At 47.5% G+C, this 27,910-nt stretch overlaps 1 protein-coding gene across 6 annotated transcripts in view; it reads left to right on the top strand.

Moving 5' to 3' along the window:
• The first annotated feature begins 16,926 nt into the window (after positions 1–16,926).
• Positions 16,927–27,910, top strand: part of MCMBP (minichromosome maintenance complex binding protein) — a 57,657-nt gene continuing 46,673 nt past the window's right edge. For 2 of the 6 annotated variants that reach the window (XM_060171189.1, XM_060171190.1), the window contains exon 1: positions 17,102–17,590. In XM_060171189.1, the coding sequence (XP_060027172.1) occupies positions 17,216–17,590 (375 nt within the window). In that variant the 5' untranslated portion in view covers positions 17,102–17,215. Of the gene's footprint in view, positions 17,591–27,910 lie in introns of all 6 variants that reach the window. The other 4 variants (XM_060171187.1, XM_060171185.1, XM_060171188.1 and 1 more) reach the window with 4 other exon arrangements.

The following is a 27,910-nucleotide window of genomic DNA, read 5'->3' on the forward strand; positions in this document are numbered from 1 at the left end:
GGCCAGCACACTTCCGCACTTGCGCACAACGACCGGAACTCCGGGCGGTGTGGAGTGGCCCGCCAGCCGCTCCCTTCCCAGCGGACGCGCCAGGACACAAGATGGCGGCGCTGGCTTCGTGCCCGGCTCGCATCACGTGACACTATAGGGCGTCCCTGAGTTCTAACCCATGAGTGGGGCTGGAGCATAGGGACGAAGAGTTTCAGGTTCAAATCCCACTGTGAATTGACTTTGAAAGACAAGGGTTGAGGGGGCCGGGAGGTGGTGCGCCGGGTTAAGCGCACGTAGTACGAAGCTCAAGGACCCGCGCAAGGATCCCGGTTCGAGCCCCCGGCTCCCCACCTACAGAGGGGGTCGCTTCACAAGTGGTGAAGCAGGTCTACAGCTACCTTTGTGTCTCCTCTATTTTCCTCTCCCCTCTCAGTTTCTCTCTGTCCTACCCCCCCAAAAAAAAAAAAAATGGCCACAGGAACAGTGGATTCATAGTGCAGGCACCAAGCCCCAGTGACAACTCTGGAAGATAAAAAAAAAAAAAAAAAAAAAAAGAGGGCGAGGGTGGATAGCATAATGGCTATGCAAACAGACTCTCATGCCTGAGGCTGCAAAGTCCCAAGTTCAATCCCCCTCACCTCCTTAAATTGGAGCTGAGCAGTGCTCTGACAGAATAAAAGAAGGAAAGAAAAAATAAATAAAAGGGGCCAGCCAGTGGGGCACCTGGTTAAGCACACATAACGGCACACAAAGTCCCAGAGTTCGAGCCCCCACCCCATCCCCACCCCGCATTTGCAGGGGGAAAGCTTCACAAGTGGTGAAGTAGGGCTGCAGGTGTCTGTCTTCCTCTCCCTCTTGATCTCCCCCCCTCTCAATTTCTCTCTATCTCTATCCAATAATAAATAAATAAAAATATTATAAATAAATAAAGTAGAAAAGAATTAAAGTTTAGGAGGTGTGACTTTTTTTTTTCTCCCTAAGGTTTGTTTTATTTCATGTTTCACATGAGAGAAAGAAACCAGAGCACGGCGCTGTCATACACAATTCACTGAGGATGGAACCAGGCCCAGGTCCTGCACTCTGTCACTGACCACAGGAGGCTATGCCTCCAGGGTTATCGCTAGGATTCAGTGCCTGCACCACGAATTCACTGCTCCTGGAGGGCCTTTTTTTTTTTTTCCATTCTTGTAGTTGCCACTTCTGTTGTTGTTGTTGTTGTTGAACAGGACAGACGGAAATGGAGAGAGGAGGGGAAGACAGAGAGGGGAAGAGAAAGATAGACACCTGCAGACCTGCTTCACTGCCTGTGAAGCTACCCCCCTACAGATGGAGAGCCAGGGGCTCAAACTAGGATCCCTGAGTGGCTCCTTGCATTTCGCACCATATGCGCTCAACCCAGTGTGCTACTGCCCAGCCCCTGAGGGTGTAATCTTCTTATTTTTTTTTAGAATTTATTTATTTATTCATGAGAAAGATGGGAGGAGAGAAAGAACCAGACATCACTCTGGCACATGTGCTGCCAGGGATCTAAATCAAACTCATGACCTCATGGTTGAGACTCCAATGCTTTATCCACTGTGCCACCACGGATGTAAGTTTTTTTAAAAAACATATTGATGACATTTTTTTTCTTTTTTTTAATTTATTTCTTTTTTTTTTCTTTATTGGGGAATTAATGTTTTACATTCAACAGTAAATACAATAGTTTGTACATGCATAACATTCCCCAGTTTCCCATTTAACAATACAACCCCCACTATGTCATCTATCATCCTTCATGGACCTGTATTCTCCCCACCCACCCACCCCAGGGTCTTTTACTTTGGTGCGATATGCCAATTCCATTTCAGGTTCTACTTGTGTTTTCGTTTCTGAGAGATTTTTTTTTTAAGATTTTATTTATTTATGAGAAAGATAGGAGAAGAGAGAAAGAACCAGACATCACTCTGGCACATGTGTTGCCAGGGATTGAACTCACGTCCTCATGCTTGAAAGTCCAAAGCTTTATCAGTATGCTACCTCCCAGACCACAGGGTGTAAATTTTTAAGTAACATTCTGCATAGGTTCAAAACAATCTTATCAGTTCAAGCCAGAGTGTACCATGAATGTCTCTGATATAGTACTTGTCTTTAATACAGTGAGATGATGCAAAAATTAAAAGATAAGCAGTCTTTCAACTTCTTGGAGGGTAGGAAAAAGGGATAAAGGAAACCCCCAAAGAAGCTTTGAAGTAATGAAATTCCACATTTGCGCTTTCTATATGGGTATGCCATTACCGTAGACTAAGGAAGTGTTATTACTCAGATGAGCAAAGCCAGACACCAGCTAAAGCAACAGCAGGAGATCTTATTCAGAGCAACAGGGGGAAGAAGGGTACATTGTGTACTGAACTCAGCTACCCCAAAGCAAAGGCTGGAGATGTTTAAAGACCGGTTTGCGGGGTGGGCAGAAATAGCTTACTGCTTTGCCATATGTGCAGGTCAGGTTCAAACTCGGCCCTCGCCACACTGAAGGAAGCCTCAGTGCCGTGGTCTCTTTCAATTTCTGACTTTCTACCTCTCTATGTTTAAAGGGGGGGAAAAACGGCTGTGACAGGGCAGAGACACTGGCAGGTGTGGCCCTCGTGTCTAGGTCAGCTGGGTTTGTTAATTGGCACTTAGCAAAGTTGAAGCTTCACCTTGGGAGAAGAAAACTCTGTGGGAGGTTGGGTTGTTTATTTGTTTTACTTTTTCTTTTTCCAAAGCACTGCTCAGCTCTGACTTATGATGGTGAACCTGGGGTTTGGGGGCCTCACACATCAAAATCTTTCTTTCTTTCTTTCTTTCTTTTTTTTTTTTTGATTTTTTTTTTATTAAAGAAAGGATTAATTAACAAAACCATAGGGTAGGAGGGGTACAACTCCACAGAATTCCCGCCACCCAATCTCCATAACCCACCCCCTCCCCTGATAGCTTTCCCATTCTCTATCTCTCTGTCTTTTTTTTTTTTTTTTTTAACCAGAGCACTGCTCAACTCTGACTGGTGGTGGTACAGGGGATAGAACCTGGGACTTTGCAGCCTCAACCGTGCGAGTCTCTTTGCTGTCTACTCCTGCCCCATCAAAGTCTTTTTTGTATGACCATTATGCTATCCCTCCATCTTAAAGGAGCAGACCGTAAACCTGTAAGGGTGTTCAGAGGCCTGTGTGCCTACAACCAGATTTGGGCTGAGCAAACAGTAAGTTTTCCTGGTAGTGTTGTGAGTTCTTGTGCGTGCCTGCGTGCACGCATATGATTGTTTTTTTTCCCACCAGTGTTATTTCTGGAGAATGGTGCCTGCATAACTCCACTACTTTTGGTGGCCAGCTGTTCTCCTTTTAGATAGTGAGAGAAAGAGCAGCCAAGTGGTGGCACATCTGGTGGAGCGTACAGTCACCATCTACAAGGGCCCAGGACCAAGCCCAGGTGCCCACCCGCAGGGGGAAAGCTTCACAAGTGGAGATGCAGTGCTGCAGGTGTCTTTCTCTTTCTTTGTCTCCCCTTTCTGTCTCAGTTTCTCTATTTAAAAAAAAATGGGGAGTCCGGCGGTAGCGCAGCTGGTTAAGCGCACGTGGTGCGATGCCCAAGGACCTGTGTAAGAATCCCGGTTCGAGCCCCCGGCTCCCCACCTGCAGGGGTCACTTCACAGGCGGTGAAGCAGGTCTGCAGGTGTCTGTCTTTCTTTCTCCCTCTCTGTCTTCCCCTCCTCCATTTCTCTCTGTCCTGTCCAACAGCGACGACATCAGTAACAACAACAATAATAACTACAACAATAAAACAAGGGCAACAAAAGGGAATAAATAAATACAATATTTAAAAAAACAAAACTGATAAGTACCTGGAGCAGTGGATTTCATGGAACAGGCACCGAGCCCCAGCAATAACTTTGGTGTCAGTAAAAATAAAGAACTACTGAGAGAAAGACAGAGGGAGATAGAAAGTGACAAGAGACATACATAGAGAAGAGAGACACTGCTTCAGCACTCATAAGCCCCACAGCCCCCAAGGCGCTCTCCTGGCTGGGAGTTTGAACCAAGGTCTTCTGAATGTGAGCTCTGCTGGGTGAGCCACCTCCCACCCCTTTGTTATCTTTACGTGGCCCAGGGAGTGACCCCAGAACACTGTGCATGCGTAATACCAATGCTCAGTTGTCTCAACAAGCCAGCTCTCCCCCTTTTTACAGATGTGTTTGTTGTGTGGTCCCAGAGGTGGTTCCGTGGATAAAGCACTGGACTCAAGTACGAGGTCCTGAGTTCAATCCCTGGCAGTACGTGTGCCAGAGAGATGTCTGGTTCTTTCTCTCTCTGCTATCTTTCTTATTAATAAATAAATTTAAGGGGGCGAGGCAGTGGTGCACCTGGTTAAGTGCACACATTACAGTGTGAAAGGATCCAGGATCAAGCCCCTGGTCCCCACTTGCAGGGGGAAAGCTTCACGAGTGGTGAAGCAGGGCTACAGGTCTCTCTCCCACTCTATTAACCCCTTTCCTTACAATTTCTCTCTGTCTCTATTCAAAATAAATAAATAAATAAAGATTAAAAATTTTAAAAATAAATAAATTAATTTTAAAAGATGTCTTTGTTTATTATGAGAGGAAAGGGGAGAGACCCAAGTATTGCTCAGCTCTGGCATAAAGTGGTATCAGGTATTGAACCTATGGCCTCTGGGCAGCAGGAAGGCAAATTCTTAGCTCTAACAGGCTGAGCTATCGCCCTTATCCCCCCTTTTTTTTCTTTTCTTCCTTTTTCTTTTTTCTTTTTGTTTTCTTTTTGCAGAGCACTGAGCAGCTGTAGAGTATGGTGGTGCAGGGGACTGAACCTTGGACTTTGGAGCATGAGAGTCCCTTTGCAGGCAGGGTTAGATAGCATAATGGTTATGCAAAGAGATCCTCATGCCTGAGGCTCCTCTGAGGTCCCAGGTTCAATTCCCCCAAATCACCATAAGCCAAAGTTGATCAGTGCTCAGGTAAAAATAAATAAATTATACTCCTAGAGGAATGTCAACATTGTCATGGAATGAGAGTCTCTTTGCATAACCATCATGCTATCAAGCCCCACCCAATTTTTTTCCATTCTTTAGAGAAGAAATGCAGGGGCAGAGAGGAGAGACACCACAGCCCTGCTCCACCATCCATGGAGCTCCCCCCCCCCCAGTGCCTTCCAGGGTGGCTCCATGTGATTCTAGGTTCAACCCAGAACCTTACACACAACAAGGTATGTGATCTGCCAGGTGAGCATTGTCCCCACTCATCTGATAGGCGCTGTAGAGAGGACTGGGCCTATCCTATTAACATAGCCCTCTGTCTTTAGAGCTTGGTCAAAGGGAGAGTCTTGGTCTTTGCTGTGGGTCTACTAAACCCTGTGGGTCCAGGGATGGCTAATGATAGGCACAGGACCCTTCCTTCTGGGAGCTTCGTCTGGGCAGGTAAGCAGACAACTCAATACAGCAGAGCAGTGAAGAGTGGCGAAAGTTAGAAAGTGGAATTGTCATGGTAAGGGAGGTGGCGCAGTGGATAAAGCACTGGACTCTCAAGTATGAGGTCCAGAGTTCAATCTCCGGCAGCACGTGTACCAGAGTGATGTCTGGTTCTCTCTCTCTCTCTCTTGCTATGCCTCTCCTTGATAAATAAAATATTAAAAATTAAAAAAGGAAGTGGAATTGTTCAACTGGGCTATTGACGCCATCATGGAAAAAAGTATAACCTTTCTATGGGGAGGGGTAGCAGATCTCTCCAACAACTTATCAACTCTGAAAGGTGTCAGTCACAGTGACTGACCCATCTGGGACAGCATGGAAAGTTTCCCTAAAGAAGAAAAATGAAGTGGTCCGGGAGTTGGTGCAATGGGTAAAGCATTGGACTCTCAAGCATGAGGTCCTGAGTTCAATCTCCGGCAGCACATGTACCAGAGTGATGTCTGGTCCAATCTCTCTCTCTCTCTCTCTCCTCCTATCTTTCTCATAAATAAGTAAATAAATAAATCAATATGAATGTTGGGGTTGGGTGGTGGCACCATAGGGGGGAAAAATGCCCACCTGTGGCGTCAGATTCCTTGTGTAGGCGCTGAACTCTACTGATAACTCTGTGGGCAATAAAGAACCGCAACTCAAAAGATAAAGGGGGAGCCGGGCGGTAGTACAGCAGGTTAAGTGCATGTGGCAGAAAGCACATGGACCAGCATCAGGATCCCGGTTCGATCCCCCGGCTCCCCACCTGCAGGGGGGTCGCTTCACAGGCGGTGAAGCAGGTCTGTAGGTGGCTGTCTTTCTCTCCCCCTCTCTGTCTTCCCCTCCTCTCTCCTATCCAACAACGATAGCAATAACAACAACAACAATAATAACAATGACAATAAACAACAAGGGTGTCAAAAGATAAAGGGGAGGGGTGGCAGGTTCAGATGAAGTGACAGTATGTAGGAACACCAGGAAAGCCACGTGTGTGTGTGTTAAGAAAACAGTGTAGGGAGTCAGGCGGTAACTTCATAGAGGAGGACCTAGCCAATGTGGACTTAGGAGAGAGCTGTCAGGAGACAGTCATTAATTCATGTGATCAGTATGACAAGTGCTATGTTTACATTTCCATTTGATTAAGCTTGAAAATTCTATGTGATCTTGGTCTCGATTTTAGATATATAAACCAGAGCATAAAGAAAATATGTTTCGGGAGTCAAGTGGTAGCGCAGCCAGTTAATCACAGGTGGTGCAAAGCACAAGGACCTGCATGAGGATCCCGGTTCGAGCCCCTGGCTCCCACCTGCAGGGGAGTCACTTCACAAGTGGTGAAGCAGGTCTGCAGGTGTCTATCTTTCTCTCCTCCTCTCTGTCTTCCCCTCCTCTATCCATTTCTCTCTGTCCTATCCAACAATGATGACATCAATAGCAACAACAACAATAATAAAAAAAAAAACAAGGGCAACAACAGGGGAAGTAAATAAATATATATATAACAGATAAGGACAACACAGTGGGCCAGGCAGTAGGGGGAGAGTGGGCAGGCTGGGAGCTGGGAAAAGCAAATGACGAATGAGCACCCGCGGGAGGGGTGGACAGACAGGAGGCAAGTTCTAGGGAAGGATGTCGATTGAACAGTGAGCCTTCACTATCTGCTTCCTGAAACTCTGTGGAAAATACAAATGGGTTGGTTTGGTTTGTTTCAAACTCATAATGTAAGGAGACCAAGCAAGGATTTGACTGCAGCGAAGTTTCTGGCGGCGGAGGCACACACAGCACACAGATGATTTAGCAAACCAGCAGTGGGGGAAACCCGAAGGCAAAGGCAACCTCATTGGCCCCGTGGAGTCACCAGAAGGACCCAGCAACTTCAAGCCACGCATGGTAACAAAAGTGTGCGCACTACCACCTGGCCCAAATTAAACCAAATAAAATAAATAAAGGGGAAAAAAATGGGGCCGGGTGGTGGCGCACCTGGTTAGCTCATGTATTACAGTGCACACAAGGACCCGGGTTCGAGGCCCCAGTCCCCACCTGTAGGGGGAAAGCTTTACAAGTGGTGAAGCAGGGCTGCAGGTGTCTCTCTTTCCTTCTCTATCAGCCCCTCCCTCTTGATTTCTGGCTGTCTCTATCCAATAAGCAAAGGTAATAATGAATAAAAAAAATGAAAAAAGAAAGTGGGGACGTGGTCTGGGAGGTGGCGCAATGGATAAAAGCATTGGATTCCCAAGCATGAGGTCCTAAGTTCAATCCCCAGCAGCACATTTACCAGAGTGATATCTTGTTCTTTCTCTCTCTTTCTGCCTATCTTTCTCATTAATAAAGAAATAAAATCTTTTTTAACAAAAGAGAAAGAAAATGAGGAGTTGGGTGGTAGCGCAGCGGGTTAAAGCGCATGTGGAGCGAAGCACAAGCACCAGCGGAAGGCTCCCCACCTGCAGGGAGTCACTTCACAAGAGTGAAGTCTGTCTCTCCCCCTCTCTGTCTTCCCCTCCTCTCTCCATTTCTCTCTGTCCTATCCAACAACAATGACATCAATAACAACAACAGTAATAACCATAACAAGGATAAAACAAGGGCAGCAAAAGGGAATAAATAAATAAATATTAAACTAAATAAATATTAAACTCTTAAAAAATAAAATAAAAAACAAGGGCAACAAAATGGAAAATAAATATAAAAACAAAGAAGAAGAAAGGGAGTCGGGTGGTAGCGCAGCAGATTAAGCGCATGTGGCGCAAAGCACAAGGACCGGCATAAGGATCCCGGTTGGAGCCCCCGGCTCCTCACCTGCAGGGGAGTCGCTGCACAGGCGGTGAAGCAGGTCTGCAGGTGTCTGTCTTTCTCTCCTCCTCTCTGTCTTCCCTTCCTCCTTCCATTTCTCTCTGTCCTATCCAACAACAAAGACAACAATAATAACTCCAACAATAAAACAACAAAGGCAACAAAAAGGAATAAGTAAATTAAAAAAAAAAAAGATGAAGAAAATGGAGGGCCCAGTGGTGGCGCGCCACACCTGATTGAACACACACATTACAGTGCGCAGGGGCGTGGGTTCAAGCCCCTGGTCTCCACATACGGGGGGGGAAGCATGGCAGCAGGTGTCTTTCCCTCCTTATCTCTCCATTCCCTCTCAATTTCTCTATCTCTATCCAAAACAAGTAAACATATGGGGGGTAAATAGAGTAATGGTTATGCAAAGAGATTCTCATGCCTCAGGCTCCCAAGTCCCAGGTTCAATCCCCCACACCACAATAAGCAAGAGCTGTGCAGTGCTCTGGTGTTTCTGTGTCTTTCTCTCTCTGAATCTCTATCAAAAACAAAATAAACTTTAAAAAAGAGAATGTTGGGAGTTGGGCGGTAGCGCAGCGGGTTGAGCGCACATGGCGTAAAGCGCAAGGACCTGCGGAAGGATCCCGGTTCGAGCCCCGGCTCCCCACCTGCAGGGGAGTCGACTCACAGGCGGTGAAGCAGGTCTGCAGGTGTCTGTCTTTCTCTCCTCGTCTCTGTCTTCCCTTCCTCTCTCCATTTCTCTCTGTCCTATCTACCAACGACGACAACAAGAGTAATTACAATAAAACAAGGGCAACAAAAGGGAATAAATAAGTGAAAGAAAGAAAAAGATCACTTAGAACAGAGGATCTGAGTCCCAGCAATAACAATAGGAGAGAAAGAGGAGGGGAAGGAGGAGCAGGTGGAAAACTAGGTCTATGACATTTGCAGCAAGACCGACTTGTGGAAGACGGCGTTTTCTGAATGTGCCCCATCGCTAAGCAATGCTTGGTTGTGTGCAAACAATAGCCAGCTGGTATTGGACAGAGAGCAGGACCCTGACTCACAGCCGCTGCAGCAACTGGCCTGGAATTTCTAGGTCAGGACGCAGAATGCCAACTGCCCTATTTGCTGCCCTCCATCTCAGTGCTCTGCGCAGTGGGCCAGTGAAGAAAGCCCTCCTCCCTCTGGTGTCCTGAGGAAGAGCAGAGTGCTAAGGTCTCCTTGCTTTTGTGCTTTCCAAAGTAAGACCCACCTCCATCCCTCCCCAGGGATTCCCTTGTTCTATGGAGCCTCGACTTTTTTTTTTTGTTAAACTTTTTTTTTTAATTTTATTTTTATGTATTCCATTTTGTTGCCCTTGTTTTATTATTGTAGTTATTATTGTTGTCGTCGTTGTTGGATAGGACAGAGAGAAATGGAGAGAGGAGGAGAGACAGAGAGGGGGAGAGAAAGGTAGACACCTGCAGACCTGCTTCACCACCTGTGAAGCGACTCCCCTGCAGGTGGGGAGCTGGGGGCTCAAACCTGGGTCCTTACACTGGTCCTTGTGGTTTGTGCCACGTGCGCTTAACCCACTGCACTACTGCCTGACTCCCAGCCTCGACTTTTTTTTTTAATGTGTTTCTTTTTTAAAAAATTATTTATTTATTTATTCATGAGAGAGATAGGAGGAGAGAAAGAACCAGACATCATTCTGGTACATGTGCTGCCGGGGGTCAAATTCAGGACCTCATGGTTGAGAATCCAGTGCTTATCCACTGCGCCACCTTCCAGACCACCCAGCCTCGACTTTTAACCCTCTTCACTGAGATGCTCCTGGAACACCTATCTCTTTTTCCAGCAGCCAGGAAAAGGCATCATGTCACTCACCAGCCTGCCTGTGAGCTAGAGTCACCTGCTTTGTGCTGTCCGATAACAACCCCATCTCTGATGCCCATTCCAGGGGTGCTTAGAGTGATGGTAGGAGCTACCCCAAAGAGGCCTCAGAACACAGTGTTCATGTCAAAATCCAGGTTGGGCCAGGAGATGGCTCAGCAGGTAGAGTGCATGTCTTGCTTTGCCTGAGAGGAGTCCCAGGTTCCAGCCCTGGCACCACAGGGAAACACTTTAGTGATGCTTTTGAGCCTCCTCTGTCTTGTTCTCTGCCTCATTGAATACTGTATTTGTTTTGCTAAGGAAGGAAGGAGGGAAGGGAGGGAGGGAGGCAAGAAGGAAGGAAGGAAGGAAGGAAGGAAGGAAGGAAGGAAGGAAGGAAGGAAGGAAGGAAGGAAATCAAGTCAGCTTGCAGAGTTTGTCCACAGGTGTGTATTAAAAAGTAAATCTGGGGAGTCGGGCGGTAGCGCAGTGGATTAAGCGCTCATGGCGCAAAGCACAAGGACTGGCTTAAGGATCCCGGTTCTATCCCCGGCTCCCCACCTGCAGGGGAGTCGTTTCACAGGCGGTGAAGCAGGTGTGCAGGTGTCTGTCTTTCTCTCACCTTCTCTGTCTTCCCCTCCTCTCTCCATTTTTCTCTGTCCTATCCAACAATGACATCAATAACAACCACAACAACAATAAAAAAAAAAAAGGCCAACAACAGGGAAAATAAATATTAAAAATGAGAAAAATAAAATAAAAAGTAAACCTGGAGGCCAGGCGGTGGCACACCCGGTCAAGTGCACATAATATTATGTGAAAGGACCCTTGCAAAGATCCACACAAGGATTCAGGTTCAAGTTCCTGGCTCCCCACCTGCACAGGGACACTTCAGAAGTGGTGAAGTAGGTCTGCAGGTGTCTAGGTGTCTGGTTTTTTTTTGTTTTTGTTTTTTAAGATTTATTTATTTATTTATGAGAAAGATAGGGAGAGAGAGAGAAAGAACCAGACATCACTCAGGCACATGTGCTGCCGGGGATTGAACTCGAGATTTCATGCTTGAGAGTCTAAGCCTTTATCACTGTGCCACCTCCCGGACCACTAGGTGTCTGTCTTTATCTTCCCTTCCTCTCTCAATTTCCCTCTGTTCTATCCAATAAAATGGAAAAAAAAAAAAAAAAGAGGAAACCCAAGGGTCTAAGGAGATAACACAGTGGTTCTGCAAAAAAGATTATCATGCCTGAAATGCCAAAGCTCCCATGTCCAATCGCCTGAACCACTATAAGTGAGAGCTGAGCAGTACTCTGGTAAAATAAATAAACAAATGAAATAAAAATAAACACACCCTACCCATGAGCTCTCTCTCAGACTAGGGTCTGGTCTTCTCCTTTTTTATTTTTAAATTTTTTAAATTTTAATTTAATTTAATTTATTTATTGGATGGTGACAGAGAGAAATTGAGGGGGGAAGACAGAGAGGGAGAGACAGAGAGACACCTGCAGCCCTGCTTCATCACTCGTGAAGCTTTCCTCCTGCAGGTGGGGACCAGGGGCTTGAACCCGGGTCCTTGCTCACTGTAAAGTGTGTGCTTAACCAGGTGCCCCACTGCCTGGCCCCTCTTTAAAAAATTTTTTTATTATCAGTATTCATTTACTGGATAGAGGGAAAGGGGAGACGGAGAGACACCTGCAACACTGCTTCACCACTTGTAAAGGTTTCCCCTGTAGGTGGGGACAAGGGGCTTTTACCCAGGTCCCTGCTCATGTGACCTGTGTGCTCAGCCAGGTACGCCACCACCCAGCTCCTGGCCTGAACTTTTCTAAGTAACATAGAGGCAGGGCTGAGAGATGACTCCATGCAGAGTGCTCACTTCACTGTTTATGAGGACTGGGATTTGAGCCCCCAGATCCCCATGGGAGCACCAGGGAAAACTTACTGAAAGGTACAACAGTGCTGTGAAGTCTCTCAGTCTCTCCCTCCCTCTCTCACTCTCCCCCCTTCTTCTCTGCATCCCCCTACCTCAGGGTCGAATCAAAATGTAAATAAAGAAAACAAGAGGGCTTGGGAGATAGCATAATGGTCATGCAAATAGACTTTTATTTATTAATTAATTTTTATATTTATTTATTTATTTTCCCTTTTGTTGCCCTTGTTGTTTTTCATTGTTGCTGTAGTTATTATTGTTGTTATGGATGTTGTCATTGTTGGATAGGACAGAGAGAAATGGAGAGAGGAGGGGAAGACAGAGGGGGAGAGAAAGACAGACACCTGCAGACCTGCTTCACTGCCTGTGAAGCGACTCCTCTGAAAGTGGGGAGCCGGGGGCTTGTGCTTTGCGCCACTTGTGCTTAACTTGCTGCGCTACCGCCCGACTCCCGCAAACAGACTTTTATGCTTGAGGCACCAAAAAGGTCTTAAATTTAGTCCCCTCACACAGCCATAGACCAGAGCTGAGCAGTGCTCAGGTCAAAGAAAGAAAGAAAGAGAGGAAAGAGAAGAGGATAGATGAAGGAGAAAGTACAGGATGAAACTTTAATTAGCTGGGGTTGATGGCAACAGGTCCAAAGCTTTTCCCATCCAAGTACTAACTAGGCCCAACCCTGGTTAGCTTCCAAGATCAGACAAGATCAGGCGTGTTCAAGGTGGTATGGCCGTTAGACGACCCAAAGCTTCTAAAAAGGGAAGTGTGAAAAGGGGAAGTGTTGAAAGGGGGTTGCGGAGTACCCACTATTCTACGACGGAGGAAGAAGTTGGTGGAGGCTGTGATGCGCTGACATCTAGCATAGCAAGCCAAGAAACTGTACACATGACTCCCAACGAGGCAGCACAGTGGAGAAAGCACTGGACTTTCAAGCAGAAGATCTTGAGTTTGATTCCTGGCATTGCATGTGTCAAGAGTGTCACTCTGGTCCTCTCTCCTCAATAAATGAACAGATCTTTTAAAAAATGTTAAAAGAGGGGGTGGGAGGTAGAGCCGCTGGTTAAGCGCATGTGGCGCAAAGCAAGCACGGGCTTAAGGATCCCGGTTGAGCCCGGCTCTCTACCTGCAGGGGAGTCGCTTCACAGGTAGCGAAACAGGTCTGCAAGTGTCTATCTTTCTTTTCTTTTCTTTTTTAAGTTTTTATTTATTTATGAGAAAGATAGGAGGAGAGAGAAAGAACCAGACATCACTCTGGCACTTGTGCTGCCGGGGATTGAACTCGGGACCTCATGCTTGAGAGTACAAAGCTTTATCACTGCTCCACCACACGGACCACAGGTGTCTTTTTCTGCCCCTTTCTGTCTTCCCTTCCTCTCTGCGTTTCTCTCTGTTCTATCCAACAACAACATCAACAACAATAACTACAACAACAATAAAAAAATGTTAAAAGAAAAATAAGGGGCGGGGTTAATGGTTATGCAAAGAGACTCTCATGCCTGAGGCTCCAAGGTCTCTCAGGTCCAATCCCCCTCACCACCATAAGCCAGAATTGAATAGTGCTCTGATGAAAGAAAGGAAGAAGAAGAAAGAAAGAAAGAAAGAAAGGAAGGAAGGAAGGAAGGAAGGAAGGAAGAAAGAAAGGAGAGACATAACAAAAACACCACCACCAACAACCTCTGAAGTTATGCGCATTGTATAAAACAGCTAAGAGTTTGGTGTATTATCAGTTCTAGTGCATTTGTGTTTGTGTCTGTGTGTGTTTATTTATTTATTTATTTTTTATCAAACCTCTGTGTGTGTTTATATAGAAAAAAATAGGAGGAAGGGCTGGGCAGTAGCGCAGTGGGGTAATCGCACATGACACAAAGCACATGGACTGGCATAAGGGTCCCCGTTTGAGACCCCAGCTCCCCACCTGCAGGGGGTTTGCTTCACAAGTGGTGAAGCAGGTAAAAAAAAATTGTGGAGGAATAAAAACAAACTTACTATATTCTTAAAAAAAAAAAAAAAACAGGAGCTGGGTGGTGGTGCACCTGGTTGAGTGCACAAGGACCGAGGTTCAAGCTCCCTGTCCCCACCTGCGAGTGATGAAGCAGGGCTGCAGGTATCTGTCTCACTCTCTGTCTGTCTCCCCCTTCCCTCTCAATTTCTGGCTGTCTCTACCCAATAAATAAAGATAACATTTTTTTAAATTAAAAATAAAGGGGTGGGGTGGTGGTGCACCTGGTTGAGCGCACTTTATAATGTGCAAGAACCCAGGTTTGAGCCCCTGATCCCCATCTGTAAGGTGAAAGCTTTGTGAGTGGTGAAGCAGGGCTGCAGGTGTCTCTCTGTCTCCTTCCTTCCCATCTCCTCCTTCCCTCTCGATTTCTGCCTGTCTCTATCCAATAAATAAAGTTAAAAAAATTAAAAATAAAACACACAAAAAAAGATTAGCGTGGAGGCAGAAGGGTAGTTACTGATTGGTGGTGGGAATAATCTTGTCCTAGAGAGGTCCTCTTGTGGACCGCTGACATTTTTTTTTTTTTAAGATTTGATTTATTTATTCATGAAAAATGATAGGAGGAGAGACAGAGCCAGACATCACTCTGGCACATGTGCTGCCGGGGATCGAATTCAGGACCTCATGCTCGAGAGTCAAAGTAGGCTTTATCCACTGCGATACCTCCCAGACCACAACCCTTTCTGTTTTTGAAACTACTTTGTAGTCTCAAAATGTCATGCTTCTGAAAACCCAGAGGTTCAAATTATTCACATTATAAACTCGTTATCTTTGTTGGTGATTCTCTTTTAGGTGAAATCCAAGCCACTGTAAATCACTAGAGAGATCACAAGCTAAAGTGCCCCAACCCACTGCAATTGGAATTGGTATCAAGCTGCAATTGACGCAAAGTGACTCTGAAGTTACTATGATTTAAAAGCGCATACTTCCATGTCACACAGTTCAGCTGCATTTCATTGACTACGAAGCTGAACTACAGGATTTCTTTCTAGTCACTTCCAGAGACATTTGGCAACTCTCTCTCTCTGCTTAATAAGTGAATGAACCAAGCGCTGTTAATGAGTAGGTTTGACACTCAGATTACTCAGCTCACTGAGACTCACTTGGATCAAATGTATGTCCAGAAAGCCGCAAGAACTATCAACAATCCTCTTTGGCCCTAAGTGCGCCTGTGTGCGTGGCGGGGAGGGGTGAGGAAGGGGCCTTGAGGTCTGACTTTACTTTTTATTCTTCACTCGCTGCCTTTTCTAGATTGAATTCTGATCATTTTCTTTAGGTGAAAGCGCTCTGTTTCCTGTGGGGTTAAGAGTGGGTTTTCCCAAGTACTAAGGAAAACACACACATACACACTGTTTCACTATCGATCTTGACCGTCTTTCAGATTTCCCCGCAAAAGGCTGCCTTAGGATGGCTCTGCTGTGTGTGCAGACGTCCAGGTCTCCAGCTGCGGGCGGTCTCCAGCTTCTGCAGAAGCAGTCTGGGGATGGGGAGTGAAGGTGTGGGGGGAACGGGTTTTCTTTTCTTTTCTTTTTTTTTTGAATTTATTTTTTACTTATTTCATCATATAGAATATTTATTTATTCATTTATTTACTATAGAATAGACAGAGAGACACTGAGGAGGGGGAGATAGAGAGGGAGACAGAGAGACACCTGCCAACACTGCTTCACCACTCATGAAGCTTTCCCCATGCAGGTGGGGATCAGGGGCTTCATTCAACTGGATCCTGTGCACTGTAGTGTGTGCACTTAACCAACCAGGTGCGCCACCGCCTGACCCCTGGGAATGTTTTCTAATCAAGATCTCAGGACTCGGAATTTTAGGAGCCCTTGTCTCTGGGTCAGGACGAGTCCCTGTGCGACAAAGCCCCTGGAGGCACTGAAAGCTTCCCCGGACCCTCCACTGTGTAACTCCTTGGGGTGGGGGTGGGGGTGGGAGTGGGGGTAAGGTCTTTCCCCACAGAGACAGTCACTGCAGAGCTTTGTGCTGGGAATCGGAGAGGAAAATGCACCAGCAGCCCCCCCCCCAAAAAAAAAAAAAAAGAAGTAGTTTTGTGCTCCGGGAGTGGCATTGGGCTCTCAAGCATGAGGTCCTGAGTTCAACCCCCAGCAGCACATGTACCAGAGTGATGTCCGGTTCTTTCTCTCGCCTATCTTTCTTATTAATAAATATAAAATCTAAAAAAAAAATAAAATAAAGGTTTGCAGGGAAATAGCTCAAGTGGTGAGAGAGAGAGAGCAGCGTGTGAGTGTGTGTTCATGACTGAGGCTCCTGGTTCAATTTCTCGTGCTACAAATGTTACACTGGCGTTCTGGCTTCTCATATAGAAACTGGGAGGGGAGGGGCTGGGCAGGGGTAGACAGCATAGTGGTTACGCAAAGACACTCTTGAGCCAGCGGCTCCAAAGTCTCAGGTTCAATCCCTCGCACCACCAGAAACCAGTGCTCTGGTCTCTTTCTGTCTCTTCCATGAGAATAAATAGACTTCTGAGAAACCGGGAGATGGTGCAGTGGTTAAAGCACTGGACTCTCAAGCATGAGCATGTTCTGCGTTCGATCCCCGGCAGCACACGTACCGGAATGGTGTCGGGTTCTTTCTCTTTCTCCTATCATTCTCCTTAGTAAATAAATAATAATAATACTAATAATAAAATAAATAATAAAAATTATTTATTTATTAATAATAAATAATAACTGGGCGGGGGAGACAGCATAATGGTTATGCAAACAGACTCTCATGCCTGAGGCTCCTAAGTCACAGGTTCAGTCCCCCGCACCACCATAAGCCAGAGCTGAGCAGTGCTCTGGTGTTTCTCTCTCTGTCTCTCTCTTTCTGCATCTCTCTCAATTATAAAATTAATAAAAATTAAAAAAAATAAATGTCTTAGGGAGACATTAAAAAATAAATAAAAACAAATAATAATAATAATAAAAAAAAGAAATCCCGTATGAAACACGTAAAGCACATTCTGCACAAAGAGAAGGTGGGCGGGCGTGGCGGCGTCCTCGGCCAGATACGACCGAGGTTCGCACCGACCGGCGCTCGAGGGCGGCCGCTGCTGCGCCCCCGGAGCCGCGCCCCCAAACCCGCTCTGAGGAGGCGCCCCTCCGGTCCGCGCGCGGCGACGGGTCACGCCCCTGGCGCCGACGGCCGCGCGCAGCGTCTCCCTGAGGCCGCGCCCGCCCTTCCGTCTGCCCGGCTTCAAGATGGCGGCCGCCCTGCCGCCGCGTCGCCGCCCCGCCCGCGGGCCCGCGCCGCGCGCTCCCGCCGCCCCTCCCCGCGCGAGCTCCACCCAGGCGGCGGGCAGAGCGGTCGGCTTCGCCTGTTTCCCGCCATTGTGCGAAGTGGAGGCCGGGGGCCCGCACGCGCCGCGCGTCCGTCGGTCGCCAGCAGTCCGTCGGCGGCCGCCGGGTCCCGAGGCGCGGGGAGGCCGGGTGGCCCGGCGTGGGAGGGCGCGGGCGGACGGGCGAGCAGCGGCCGAGCCCCTGACGAGGAGCCGCGGAGCCGGACGCCGGTCGGCGCGATGCCCTGTGGGGAGGACTGGCTCAGCCAGCCGCTCGGGATCGTGCAGGGCTTCTTCGGTGAGTGCGGGCGGCCGGGCGGCGGAGTCCCGGGCCGGGCCGCGAGGGCCCCACGCGGGGCCGCCCGGAGGGAGCGGGCGGGCGGGCGGGCGGGCGGGCGGGGGTCGCGCGGCCGGGCCGGGGCCGGGGCCGGGGCCGGGGTCGGGGTCGGAGTCGGGGCCGGGCCGCAGGTGCTCCCACCTGCCGGGCGGAGCGGGCGGCCGCGGGGTCGACGCCGGGCCGGGGGTGGTGGGTGGCCGGGCCCCGCCGGGCCCCGTTGGCGGGGAGGACAGACCCCGCGGCCCGGGGTGCGGGGCGGAGCGCGGGGAGGCCGGGCGCGGAGCCCGCAGGATATTTCAAAACTTCCGGTGTGGCGGGCGGGGAGCGCCCGGCGAAGTTGGCTCCAACTCCCGCCGTCGCGCTCAGCCTCTGAATTGTGAATTGACCATTCTTGTGGTGTTGTGCTCGTCGTCGTCGCAGTCGGCCGGGGCGTCGCGGCGGCGTCACATTCCCGCGACCACCGGGCCGAGCCCGCCGCCCCCCGCCCCCGCCCCCGCCCCCGCCCCCGCCCCCGGGGCCGAGCGGCGGGGGAGCCCCGCGACTTGGGGCAGGCGGGGCATTGGAGCGCCCGGGCCGCCCCGTCCACCCCCAGGCCGGGATCGCTGAGCTCGCTCGTCGCCCCGGGGTGCGGGGTGCGGGGTGCGGGGTGCGGGTGCGGTGAGCGGTCGCCGCTGCTTTTGCAGCCCCCGGGGTGCGGGTGTAATTGGGGGTGTCAGCGAGGAGGCCCAGGTGGCCCCCGGATGCCGGCACCCGTGGCGGGAAAGGTGCTTCTCGTAGCAGGGACTCGTCCGCCGGGCTCGCTCTACTCTTCAGGCCCGGAGCACTGCTCGGCTCCGGCTTATGGTGGTGCGGGGGATTGAACCTGGGACGTTGGAGTCTCAGGCCTGAGAGTCTGCTTGCCATAACCATTATGCTATGTACCCTCCGCCCCTCTTCAGGCATTTAAATTTATCTGTCTCTCCCCCCCCCCCCCCCAATCATTTGAACTAATTTAGTCCCAGGCTGAAAACCAGAAGCAGCGAATTAGAGGAACCTGCGTCCGGATTGTAGCCAGTGAGACTGACAGCGAGATAGAGGAGACCTTCAAATGTGTGTATACACACACACACACGTGCACACACGTGCACACACACACACACACACACACACACACACACACACACAAACTTCCTGTCTTTGAACTAGGGGTGTAGATCGACTCGAGAAATTGACTTTCAGGTCCACACCGACCCAGAATGAGGGTTCCAAAATGTGGTGTGGACCTGAAGTTGCAGGCTTGTTCTAAGAGGATACATGTAGACGCAGAGATACTTTTTTTTCAGGGGTGGGGGTGGGATGGGGGTGGAGGGGCGGACCACAGATCTTTCAGTAGTGGCAGCTTGGCTGCAATTTCAGTGACTGTGATTTAGAGCATTTATTTATGAGAGCTATCCCATAATTTCAGTAGGGCTGGATTAATGGGATGGTTTTTATAATTTGTTTTTACCAGAGTCCTTCTCAGCTCTGGCTTGTGGGGTGTGTGTGTGTGTGTGAGAGAGAGAGAGAGAGAGAGAGAGGAGAGGGAGATGGAGATTGAAAGGGACCTTGCTCAGGCGTGAAAGTCTTCTGTGTAATGAATTTGCTATCTCTTCTGTCCAATATGATTTTTTTGTTTTTATTTTTTTGTTTTGCTTTTTCCCCCCCTTTTGTTGCCCATGTTTTTTGAATATTTATTTTTTTATTTATTCCCTTTTGTTACCTTTATTGTTTTATTGTTGTAGTTATTATTGTTGTTATTGATAGCATTGCTGGATAGGACAGAGAGAAATGGAGAGAGGAGGGGAAGACGGGGAGAGAAAGACACCTGCAGACCTGCTTCACTGCCTGTGAAGCGACTCGCCTGCAGGTGGCTCGAACCAGGGTCCTTGCATTTTGTGCCACCTGCGCTTAACCTGCTGCGCTACCACTTGACCCCCACCCCCATATGTTTTTTTAAAGATCTGATACAGACTCCAATACATTTGTTGCTTTTAAAAAAACTGCTTCTTTTTTTTTTTTGATGACAGCACTGCTCACTCACCTCTGACTTACAGTGATGACGGTGCTGGGGGTTGAACCCTGGGATTTAGTGTGCTGGTGACAAATTGTTGCCTTCTAATTGTGTGACTGTAAGGAGCACATCTTGTCATGGACAAAAGGAGTACATTTTGGATATGAAATCCTGATGCTGGGAATTTGGTAGGTCTGGTGGGTCATTTTGGGGACCTGAACGTTGTTGATCTCACCTCCCAGAGTGCCTGGTCCTCATATAACTTGAGTCTCCCAGAGAAACTGCCGTAAAATATGTGTTCTTGCAGTACACGCCTGTCACTTTGAATATTGAATGAATACCTTCACTATAACAGTGTCACAGGTGTGTGTGTGGGGGGGCGGTGCGAGGCGGTAAACTTGTAGATTCTTGGCGGTTTTGGAGGAAACTGTGAGACCAGAGCACTAAGTCTTCTCCCATGCAGTGGGGGTCGGTGCTGGAAGCTGAATGCCCCACAAGGCAGAGCAGTGGTGCATCGTCCAAGCAAGGGGTTTTGGCAGCCCAGAAACTGTGTCAAGTTGACAGGTTCCCCCCCCCCCCCCCATGGAAAAGTCATGGGCTTCAGCTGTGGCTTGAGACCCTTGTTGGCTCCACCCCTGCCACGCTCTCACCCCACGTGGACTCCCCTCTTTGTGCTTTGATTTTGTGTCAGTTCCCCACGTCAGCTCTTTGCTCTGACCATCGCCCTTTGCAGCCCACGTCATGACGGCTGCTTTGCCTCTGGAAACTGAGGTTAACCGGAGACAAGAACTGATCAGAAATGGTGGGAGTTGAGAGGGTGACTGTAGCCACACGCCTCAAACTTAGGAAAATCCTGGCGGAATCTGTGTTCACAGTCAGAGAATGTGCGTCACCTGCACATGCAAATACTGATTCTTGTTGGTACAACTAAGAGACCTTGCAATTGAGTGGCCAGTCATAACTTTGGATGCCAGTCCGTGTCGGTGAACCAATCTGTACTTTGTTCATCTGTCTTATTACAGTACTTGATATGTCAGTCTCTTCCTGAAAGCATTCGTGAGTGTCTTCAGTGTTTCAGTTCCAGTTCCTAACATTTTTTTTTTTTTGGGATCCTAAGAATTTTATAGACAGGGTGTGCAGTCCACCAGCTTAAGACGTAAGAATATCTCTTTTTTGGATTTTGTTCTCAGCTCAGTGCTAATGACTTAGTCTTCCTGTGACTGTTTATTTACTAGCTTGTATCAAAATGCTTCCCTTGAAAAAGTTTGGTACACTTTTCTTAAATCTAATAATTTTATTGATATTAAATCTAATATATATATATATATTTACTTGAGCTAACTGCTATTGACTTCAGAGGTGGAAATGCTTACCAACTCTGATTTTGCTTTTACTGTTTTCTTTCTAGATTGGTGGTTAGCCCTTATTTTTGGCTATTGCCCAGCTACTTTGGTTGTTTCCACAAGAACTCTTAGCTGCACCAGCTCATGCGAAAAGAGCAGTGGGGAGCTGAGAAAAGCTGGGAGGGGTATTTTAGCACTCACATTTTAGAGACTTGAAAGCAGTAGTAAAGATGAACTAACTCGTTCCCCCCCTTTTTCCCTTCTGTTTTCCAAAGTACATTATTAAGGGAATACTGATTTACATGACAGTTACCTTTACTGGAGTCCAAATCCTTGTGTTTTTGCCATCCATTCTCAGCACCACTTAAGTCTTCCCCCACCATGATGCTCTGGGTCCCCTCCCACCACCACCCTCCCAGCCTCCCTGCTTCATCTCCTTATTTCTGTTGCAATAGGCCAAGTCTGGTTGTCGTCGTCTTTTTTAAATCACCATGATTCTAAACAGACAATTCAGTCCTTTGTTTCTATTCAGCTGTGAGCTGACCTACCACCCTGCCATGGGTCACTGAGAAAAAAAGTGGTTTGCTACAAGACTGGCCCCTAGAGGCAGGGTGGGCAGCTTGGTCTCCTGAGAGCCTGCTGGGTGGAGTAGGAACTGTCAAACCCGCGGGAATCCAGGTTGGCAGTCATAATTATTAAGATTTATTTCATGTGGCAGAGGCCAGAGCCACACTGGTGCATGCGGCACTGGGGATCTGACCCGGGACCTCTGTGTTTCAGTCCTGGGCTGTACCCCTGCGCCTCCTCCCGCGTTGCTGGATACACTGCATTCCCTAGTCCTTTCGCCCCACTGGACACGGGCTGTTTCCACGTTTTGGCTGTTGTAAACAGTGAAACATGACATAGATTCATGTGCTAGTTTTTGTATAAGTTTACACTCGGGGCCAGGCAGTGGCGCACCTGGTTAAGTGTACGTGTGACCGTGCACAAGGACTGGTTCACACCCCCAGTCCACCTGCAGGGGGACAGATTCACAAGTGGTGAACTAGTGCTGTATTTCTCTCTCTCTTCCCCCCCACCCGGCCCTCTCAATTTCTCACTGTCCTATCAATAACATTAAGAAAACAAATGAAAAGTAAAAGCAGAATTGTACATAGTCACTGTAGAAATACATGCGTTCAGGCCTTTCAGGAATACACTCAGGAGTGAGACAGCTGGGTCGGTTTTTATATTTCTGTTCAGTTCCTTGAGGTGCAGTCTGCCACGCGGCCCCACCCCCTTTATGTGTCCACCGGTAACAAGTGAGGGTTTCAGCTTCTCCAAAAGTTCTCCAAAGCTCAGCCAACTTTCTGTTTTATTAGTTACAACCATCCGAGCAGGGGGTGACACTTGCCCTGTGCAGGGTGCTCCCATGTGGTGGCCGGAGAATCAAAACCAGCTCCTTTGGCAGTCTGTCTTCCAGTGGGGTGGGTGGGGAGGTGATTCATTTGAAAGACTGGTATAAACAAAATTCAAGTTCTAAAGTAGATGTCCTGGAACAGTTTCTAGAAAAGATGGCCAGGGACGTGTTGTCCGTGTGCTCGTCGGCTGCGACAAGCCCGCCTAAGGCTTGGCTCCTGGCCTCGCTGAGGTCCAGCGAGTGCTGGGGGGTCGAGGGAGGTGCCCGCCTGTGCCAGATGTGGGTACCCCATCCTGTGCCAGCTGCTCACACGGATGCCCTGCTTTTTGAGAGGCTTTGTCCCTCATTCAGGCACTAGGTATAAAAGAAATCTTTTATACCTAGTGGGGTCCTTTCTGTCAGTGACCGCTTTGTGTGTGGTTCCAGTAGTGACTGCGTGAGGACACAGAGGGCGGGTCTCATCTAGGCTGTGGCCTTTGGGATGTCCCAGTCTGGTGGGGAGTCTGGTGGGGAGTGCGGGAGCTTACACTCGCCTGGGAATGGGAAGGTGAGAGTAGTTCGCTACTCCCTGTAGTGTCTATTCTCAGTATTATCTAGTATTGAATTCATGTTAGTGAAGAGCTGCTCAGCTGTGGCCTATGGTGTGAGGGATTGAACCTGGAAACTCCAAGTCTCGGGTGTGAGAGGTTTTTTGTTTGTTTGTTTTTATTTTCCCTTTTGTTGCCCTTATTTTTTTATTGTTGTTATTGATGTCATCGTTGTTGGATAGGACAGAGAGAAATGGAGAGAGGAGGGAAGACAGAGAGGGGGAGAGAGACAGACACCTGCAGACCTGCTTCTCCGCCTGTGAAGCAACTCCCCTGCAGGTGGGGAGCCCAGGGCACTTTGTGCCACTTGCACTTAACCCGCTGCGCTACCGCCCGACTCCCCACAGTAAATTTTTTAAGGGGCTGGGTGGTGGCCCGCCTGGTTGAGCACACATGTTACTGTGCCCAAGAACCCAGGTTTGAGGCCCTGCTCCCCTGCACCTGCAGCAAGGGTCATGAAGCAGGTCTGCAGGTTAGGGTCTTTCTCTGTCTACTTCCTCCTCCTCCCTCAATTTCTGTCTGTCTTGTCAAATAGAAAAAAAAAATTAGAAAAAGGTGGTGGCAGGGATAGTTGCTGGCAGCCCTGGATTCCTAGTGCCAGCAACCACCCTGGTGGCAGCAAATAATAAATCTTTAAAAAGATGATTTTGTTTTTTCTTACTGTTACCTTTTCTTCTGGAACAGACTTGCAGAAAATTTGCCTGTCTTAAAATTAAGTGTTTGATCAATGTTTTTGTTCTCCACACCAGTGATATGTATCCTTAATGTTATTATTTCCTGTCTTACTTTTTGGGCTCATTATTTTTCTAGTTTATTTGTTTTTCTTCTTCTTTTTCTTTTTATTCTCTTTATTTATTGGATAGAGACAGAGAAATCAAGAGGATGAGGGAGAGAAAGACAGACACCTGCAGCACTACTTCACATTGAAGCTTCTTCCCCCCTGCGTGGGGGTGGGGTGGGAGGGCTTGAACTCTGGTTCTTGTGCGCCCGCGCAGGTGTGCCACCACCTGGTCCTGATATTTCTCTGCTTCTTATTTATTTATTTTCCCTTCTGTTGCCCCATTTTTATTGTTGTAGTTATTGTTGTAGTTATTATTGATGTCGTCATTGTTGGATAGGACAGAGAGAAATGGAGAGAGGAGGGGAAGACAGAGAGGGGGAGAGAAAGACAGACACCTGCAGACCTGCTTCACTGCTTGTGAAGAGACTCCCCTGCAGGTGGGGAGCCGGGTGCTGGAACCGCGATCCATTATGCCGGTCCTTGCTCTTTGCGCCACCTGCCCATAACCCGCTGTGCTTCTGCCTGGCTCCCGACATTTCTCTACTTTAACTTGAGTGCTAGTGAGCACACCTATTTCCATTCACTCCTGACACTGACAAATGTATTCAAACCCACGACGCCTCGGAAACCCCATTTTAGCTTCTCACGAATGTTAACTTGTACAGTTTTCTTTCTCTTGCATTTGAGAGTATTTATAATTGACCCTATAAAGTCTGCTCTCACTGGGGATTGTTTAATAGTGTAGGTAGATTTTTGGCATCGCTGGGGATGTGAGGATGTGCTCTGTGGCCGAGCTTTCTCCTCCCCCACCCCCCAGAAAGAGTTACAATGGAGAGGTTGCTATTATTTTAGACTTTTCTTACATTACTGAATTCTTTTTACATTTTGGTCAGAACCTATGTATTTGGTGAAGTTTCCTTTATAACTTGTACAAAGAGTTTTTTTTTTTTTGTGGATGTCACATGTACTAAAACACATTATTTGAATATATATGTTTGTCACTTTTGTGCTTGGTTTCTGTGAGAGGACTGTATTAAAGTCTCTAATTGTGACTGTTGCTTGATTCCCCCCCCCCCTTAGTTCTGAAATGTGTCGCCTTTCCTATTCCCTCCTTTTCTTACCCAAGCACTGCTCAGATGAGCCTCAGGTATGGAAGTTTTTTTGTATAACTGTTACACTATGTCCTGGGCCTTCTCATGTATTCTTTCTCGTGCACTGGTGTGCTAAGATTTGTTTATAACTAGGGGCCATGGGACAGCTCACTGGTAGAGGGCTCACATCACAGTGCTTGAAGAGTCTGGCTCAGCCCCTGGGCCCTCTGTAGTAGGGCGGTAACTTCCTGAGTGATGGACAAGTATCTCCTCATTGCCTCTCTTCCCCCTATTTCTCTTTGCTTTTTATTTTATTTGTATATACACACACACACACACACACACACACATATGTACATACGTAAACAATTGGCCACTGGGAACACTAATGCTGTGTAGGAACCAACCTTAGTGATAGCCCTGATGGCTAAAAAAAAAAAAAAAAAGCAACTTACACTGTTTTGTATTGCATTAATTTCCCGGTGAAAAGAAATTAACATTTTCACTAATTTTTTCAACATTTTGCTAACATCTGTTCTAAATTAACTTTTTGCAGGTGCTCTTTTGTGAGTCCTGGTGGTTCTTCTTTCTGCTGTTTTTTGTTTGCCTGTCGGTTTATTGAGTTTCGGGAGCCATCCCCCGCCCATGTACAGTCTCATCCTTCTGGGGTGACTTTTCCACACGGAGTGACAGAGGGGAGAAGCAGAAGTACCGGAGCTTCCCCTAGTGCTGTGACACTCCTGTGTGGTGCCAGGGCCCGAGCCTGTGCTGTGCACTATCCAGACAACTGTCTCTTGGCTCTCATTTTTATTTATTATTATTATTTTTTAACCAGAGCACTATTCAGCTCTGGCTTATGGTGGTGCGGGGGATTGAACCTGGGACTTTGGAGCCTCAGGCATGAGAGTCTGTTTGCATAACCATTATACTATCTACCCTCCTCCTGGCCCCCCCCCTTTTTTTTAGACTTTCATTTTATTTATTTCTGAAATTTTTTATTTTAGTGAGAGACCAGAACACTCTGAACAACTTCTCTGACTTCAGCTGTGCATGTTCAGAGCTTCAGTCAGTGTTGAGAGGTGGTGGGCAAGAAGGACTCAGTGCATCACTCTGGGACTGAGGGGCTTGAGTGCACTGTGCACCTCTGACACCACACTGTTACATTCATTTATGTATCTATTCATGATTTTTTTTTTTTAACAGGCAAAGGAGACAGAGAGCACTGCCCCAGTGTTGGGTAAGGAGTCAGGGCTCCAGTGGCCTGCCGCCCCTTTCTAGCCCTGGCTTTATAGGCTGCTGCTTATCGCCGTCAAACTGGGATTTTTCTCTCTGTTACATTCAGGAGTTATTTCTTTGTTTCTTTTTGTTACTGTTTTTAAGGTGACAAAAGAGTAGGACAGGAGACAAAAGGCACATTACATAAGAACGATTTTTCAAGAGAAAATAAATGCAGATGTACCTAATAACAACGTCAGAAATGCACGTAGTAACACGCTGACAGAACTTAAAGGAGAAACAGATCTGTAGGTAGGACTTCGGACAGGAAATCAGAGACTAGGCAGACCTCCGCCCGCACTGGACACCCCCCCCCCCCAGGTTACACACCCGAATGTTTATCAAGTCAGACCACACCCAGGGTCATAAAAGAAATAGTGACAAGCCTAAGATAATCGAAATCCGTGTTTCTTTCTTTTCTTTTTTTTTTTATTATTGGGGAATTAATGTTTAACATTCAACAGTAAGTACAATAGTTTGTACATGCATAACATTTGCCAGTTTCCTATATAACAGTACAACCCCCACTAGGTCCTCTGAATCCTTCTTGGACCAAAGTGTGTTTCTTATAATGAAATTATAATAAAACAGTAACAGAAGGCTGACAGAATTCAAATTTGTAAAACTCTTCCCCCACACACACCCCCCAGGGCTCTGCTCAACTCTGGCTTATGGTGGTACAGGGGATTGAGCCTTCGGAGCCTCAGGCTTGAGAGTCTGTTTGCAGAACCATTATGCTATCTCCTCTATCCTGGAAACAATATTTCTAAGCAACCCATGGATTGAAAAAAGGCTTAAGAGAAATTAAAAATTTAAATTAAAAAATAAATAGGGAGTCGGGCGGTAGCGCAGTGGGTTAAACGCACATGGCACAAAGCGCAATAGCACGGGCTCAAGAATCCCAGTTCGAGCCCCGGTTCCCGACCTGCAGGGGGGTCGCTTCACAGGCGGTGAAGCAGGTCTGTAGGTGTCTTATCTTTCTCTCCCCTTCTCTGTCTTCCCCTCCTCTCTCCATTTCTCTGTCCTATCCAACAATGGTGACACCAATAACAACAATAAAACAAGGACAACAAAAGGGAATAAATAAATAAGTATATATTTAAGAAAATAAGCAAATAAATATCAGAACAGTGCTCTACTCACATATAAATAAATAAATAAATAAATCTTGGGGAAAATTTAATTTCCTGGGGACCTGCATAAGGATCAAAGCAAGCCCCTGGCTCACCACCTGCAGGGGAGTCGATTCACAAGGGCAACAAAAGGGAAAATAAATAAATATAAAAAAAATTTCTTGGGAAAATAAAAAAATTTCCCCAAGATTTATTTTCATGAAAGAGAGTGAACAGATCACTGTTTTGATATTTATTTGCTTACTTTTTTTTTTTTTTTTTTAATAATTTCTCTTTCTTTTGCCTCCAGGGCTATTTCAGGGGCTTGGTGCTTGCACCATGAATCTACTATCCAGAGGCCATTTTTTCCTTTTGTAGCCCTTGTTGGTTTTTATCGTTGTGGTTATTTTTATTGTTGTTACTGCTATCGTTGTCGTTGGATAGGACAGAGAGAAATGGAGAGAGGAGGGGAAAACAGGGGGAGAGAAAGAAAGACACCTGCAGACCTGCTTCACTGCTTGTGAAGTGACTCCCCCTGCAGGCGGGTATCCGGGGGCTTGAACCAGGATCCTTACACTGGTCCTTGTGCATCGCACCATGTGTGTTTAAGTTGCTGTGCTACCGCCTGGCCCCCTATTTGCTTATCATGGTAGTGCTAGAGTTG

The sequence above is a fragment of the Erinaceus europaeus genome, chromosome 14 (genome assembly GCF_950295315.1).
Source record: "Erinaceus europaeus chromosome 14, mEriEur2.1, whole genome shotgun sequence".
NCBI classification, from domain to species: Eukaryota; Metazoa; Chordata; class Mammalia; order Eulipotyphla; family Erinaceidae; genus Erinaceus; species Erinaceus europaeus.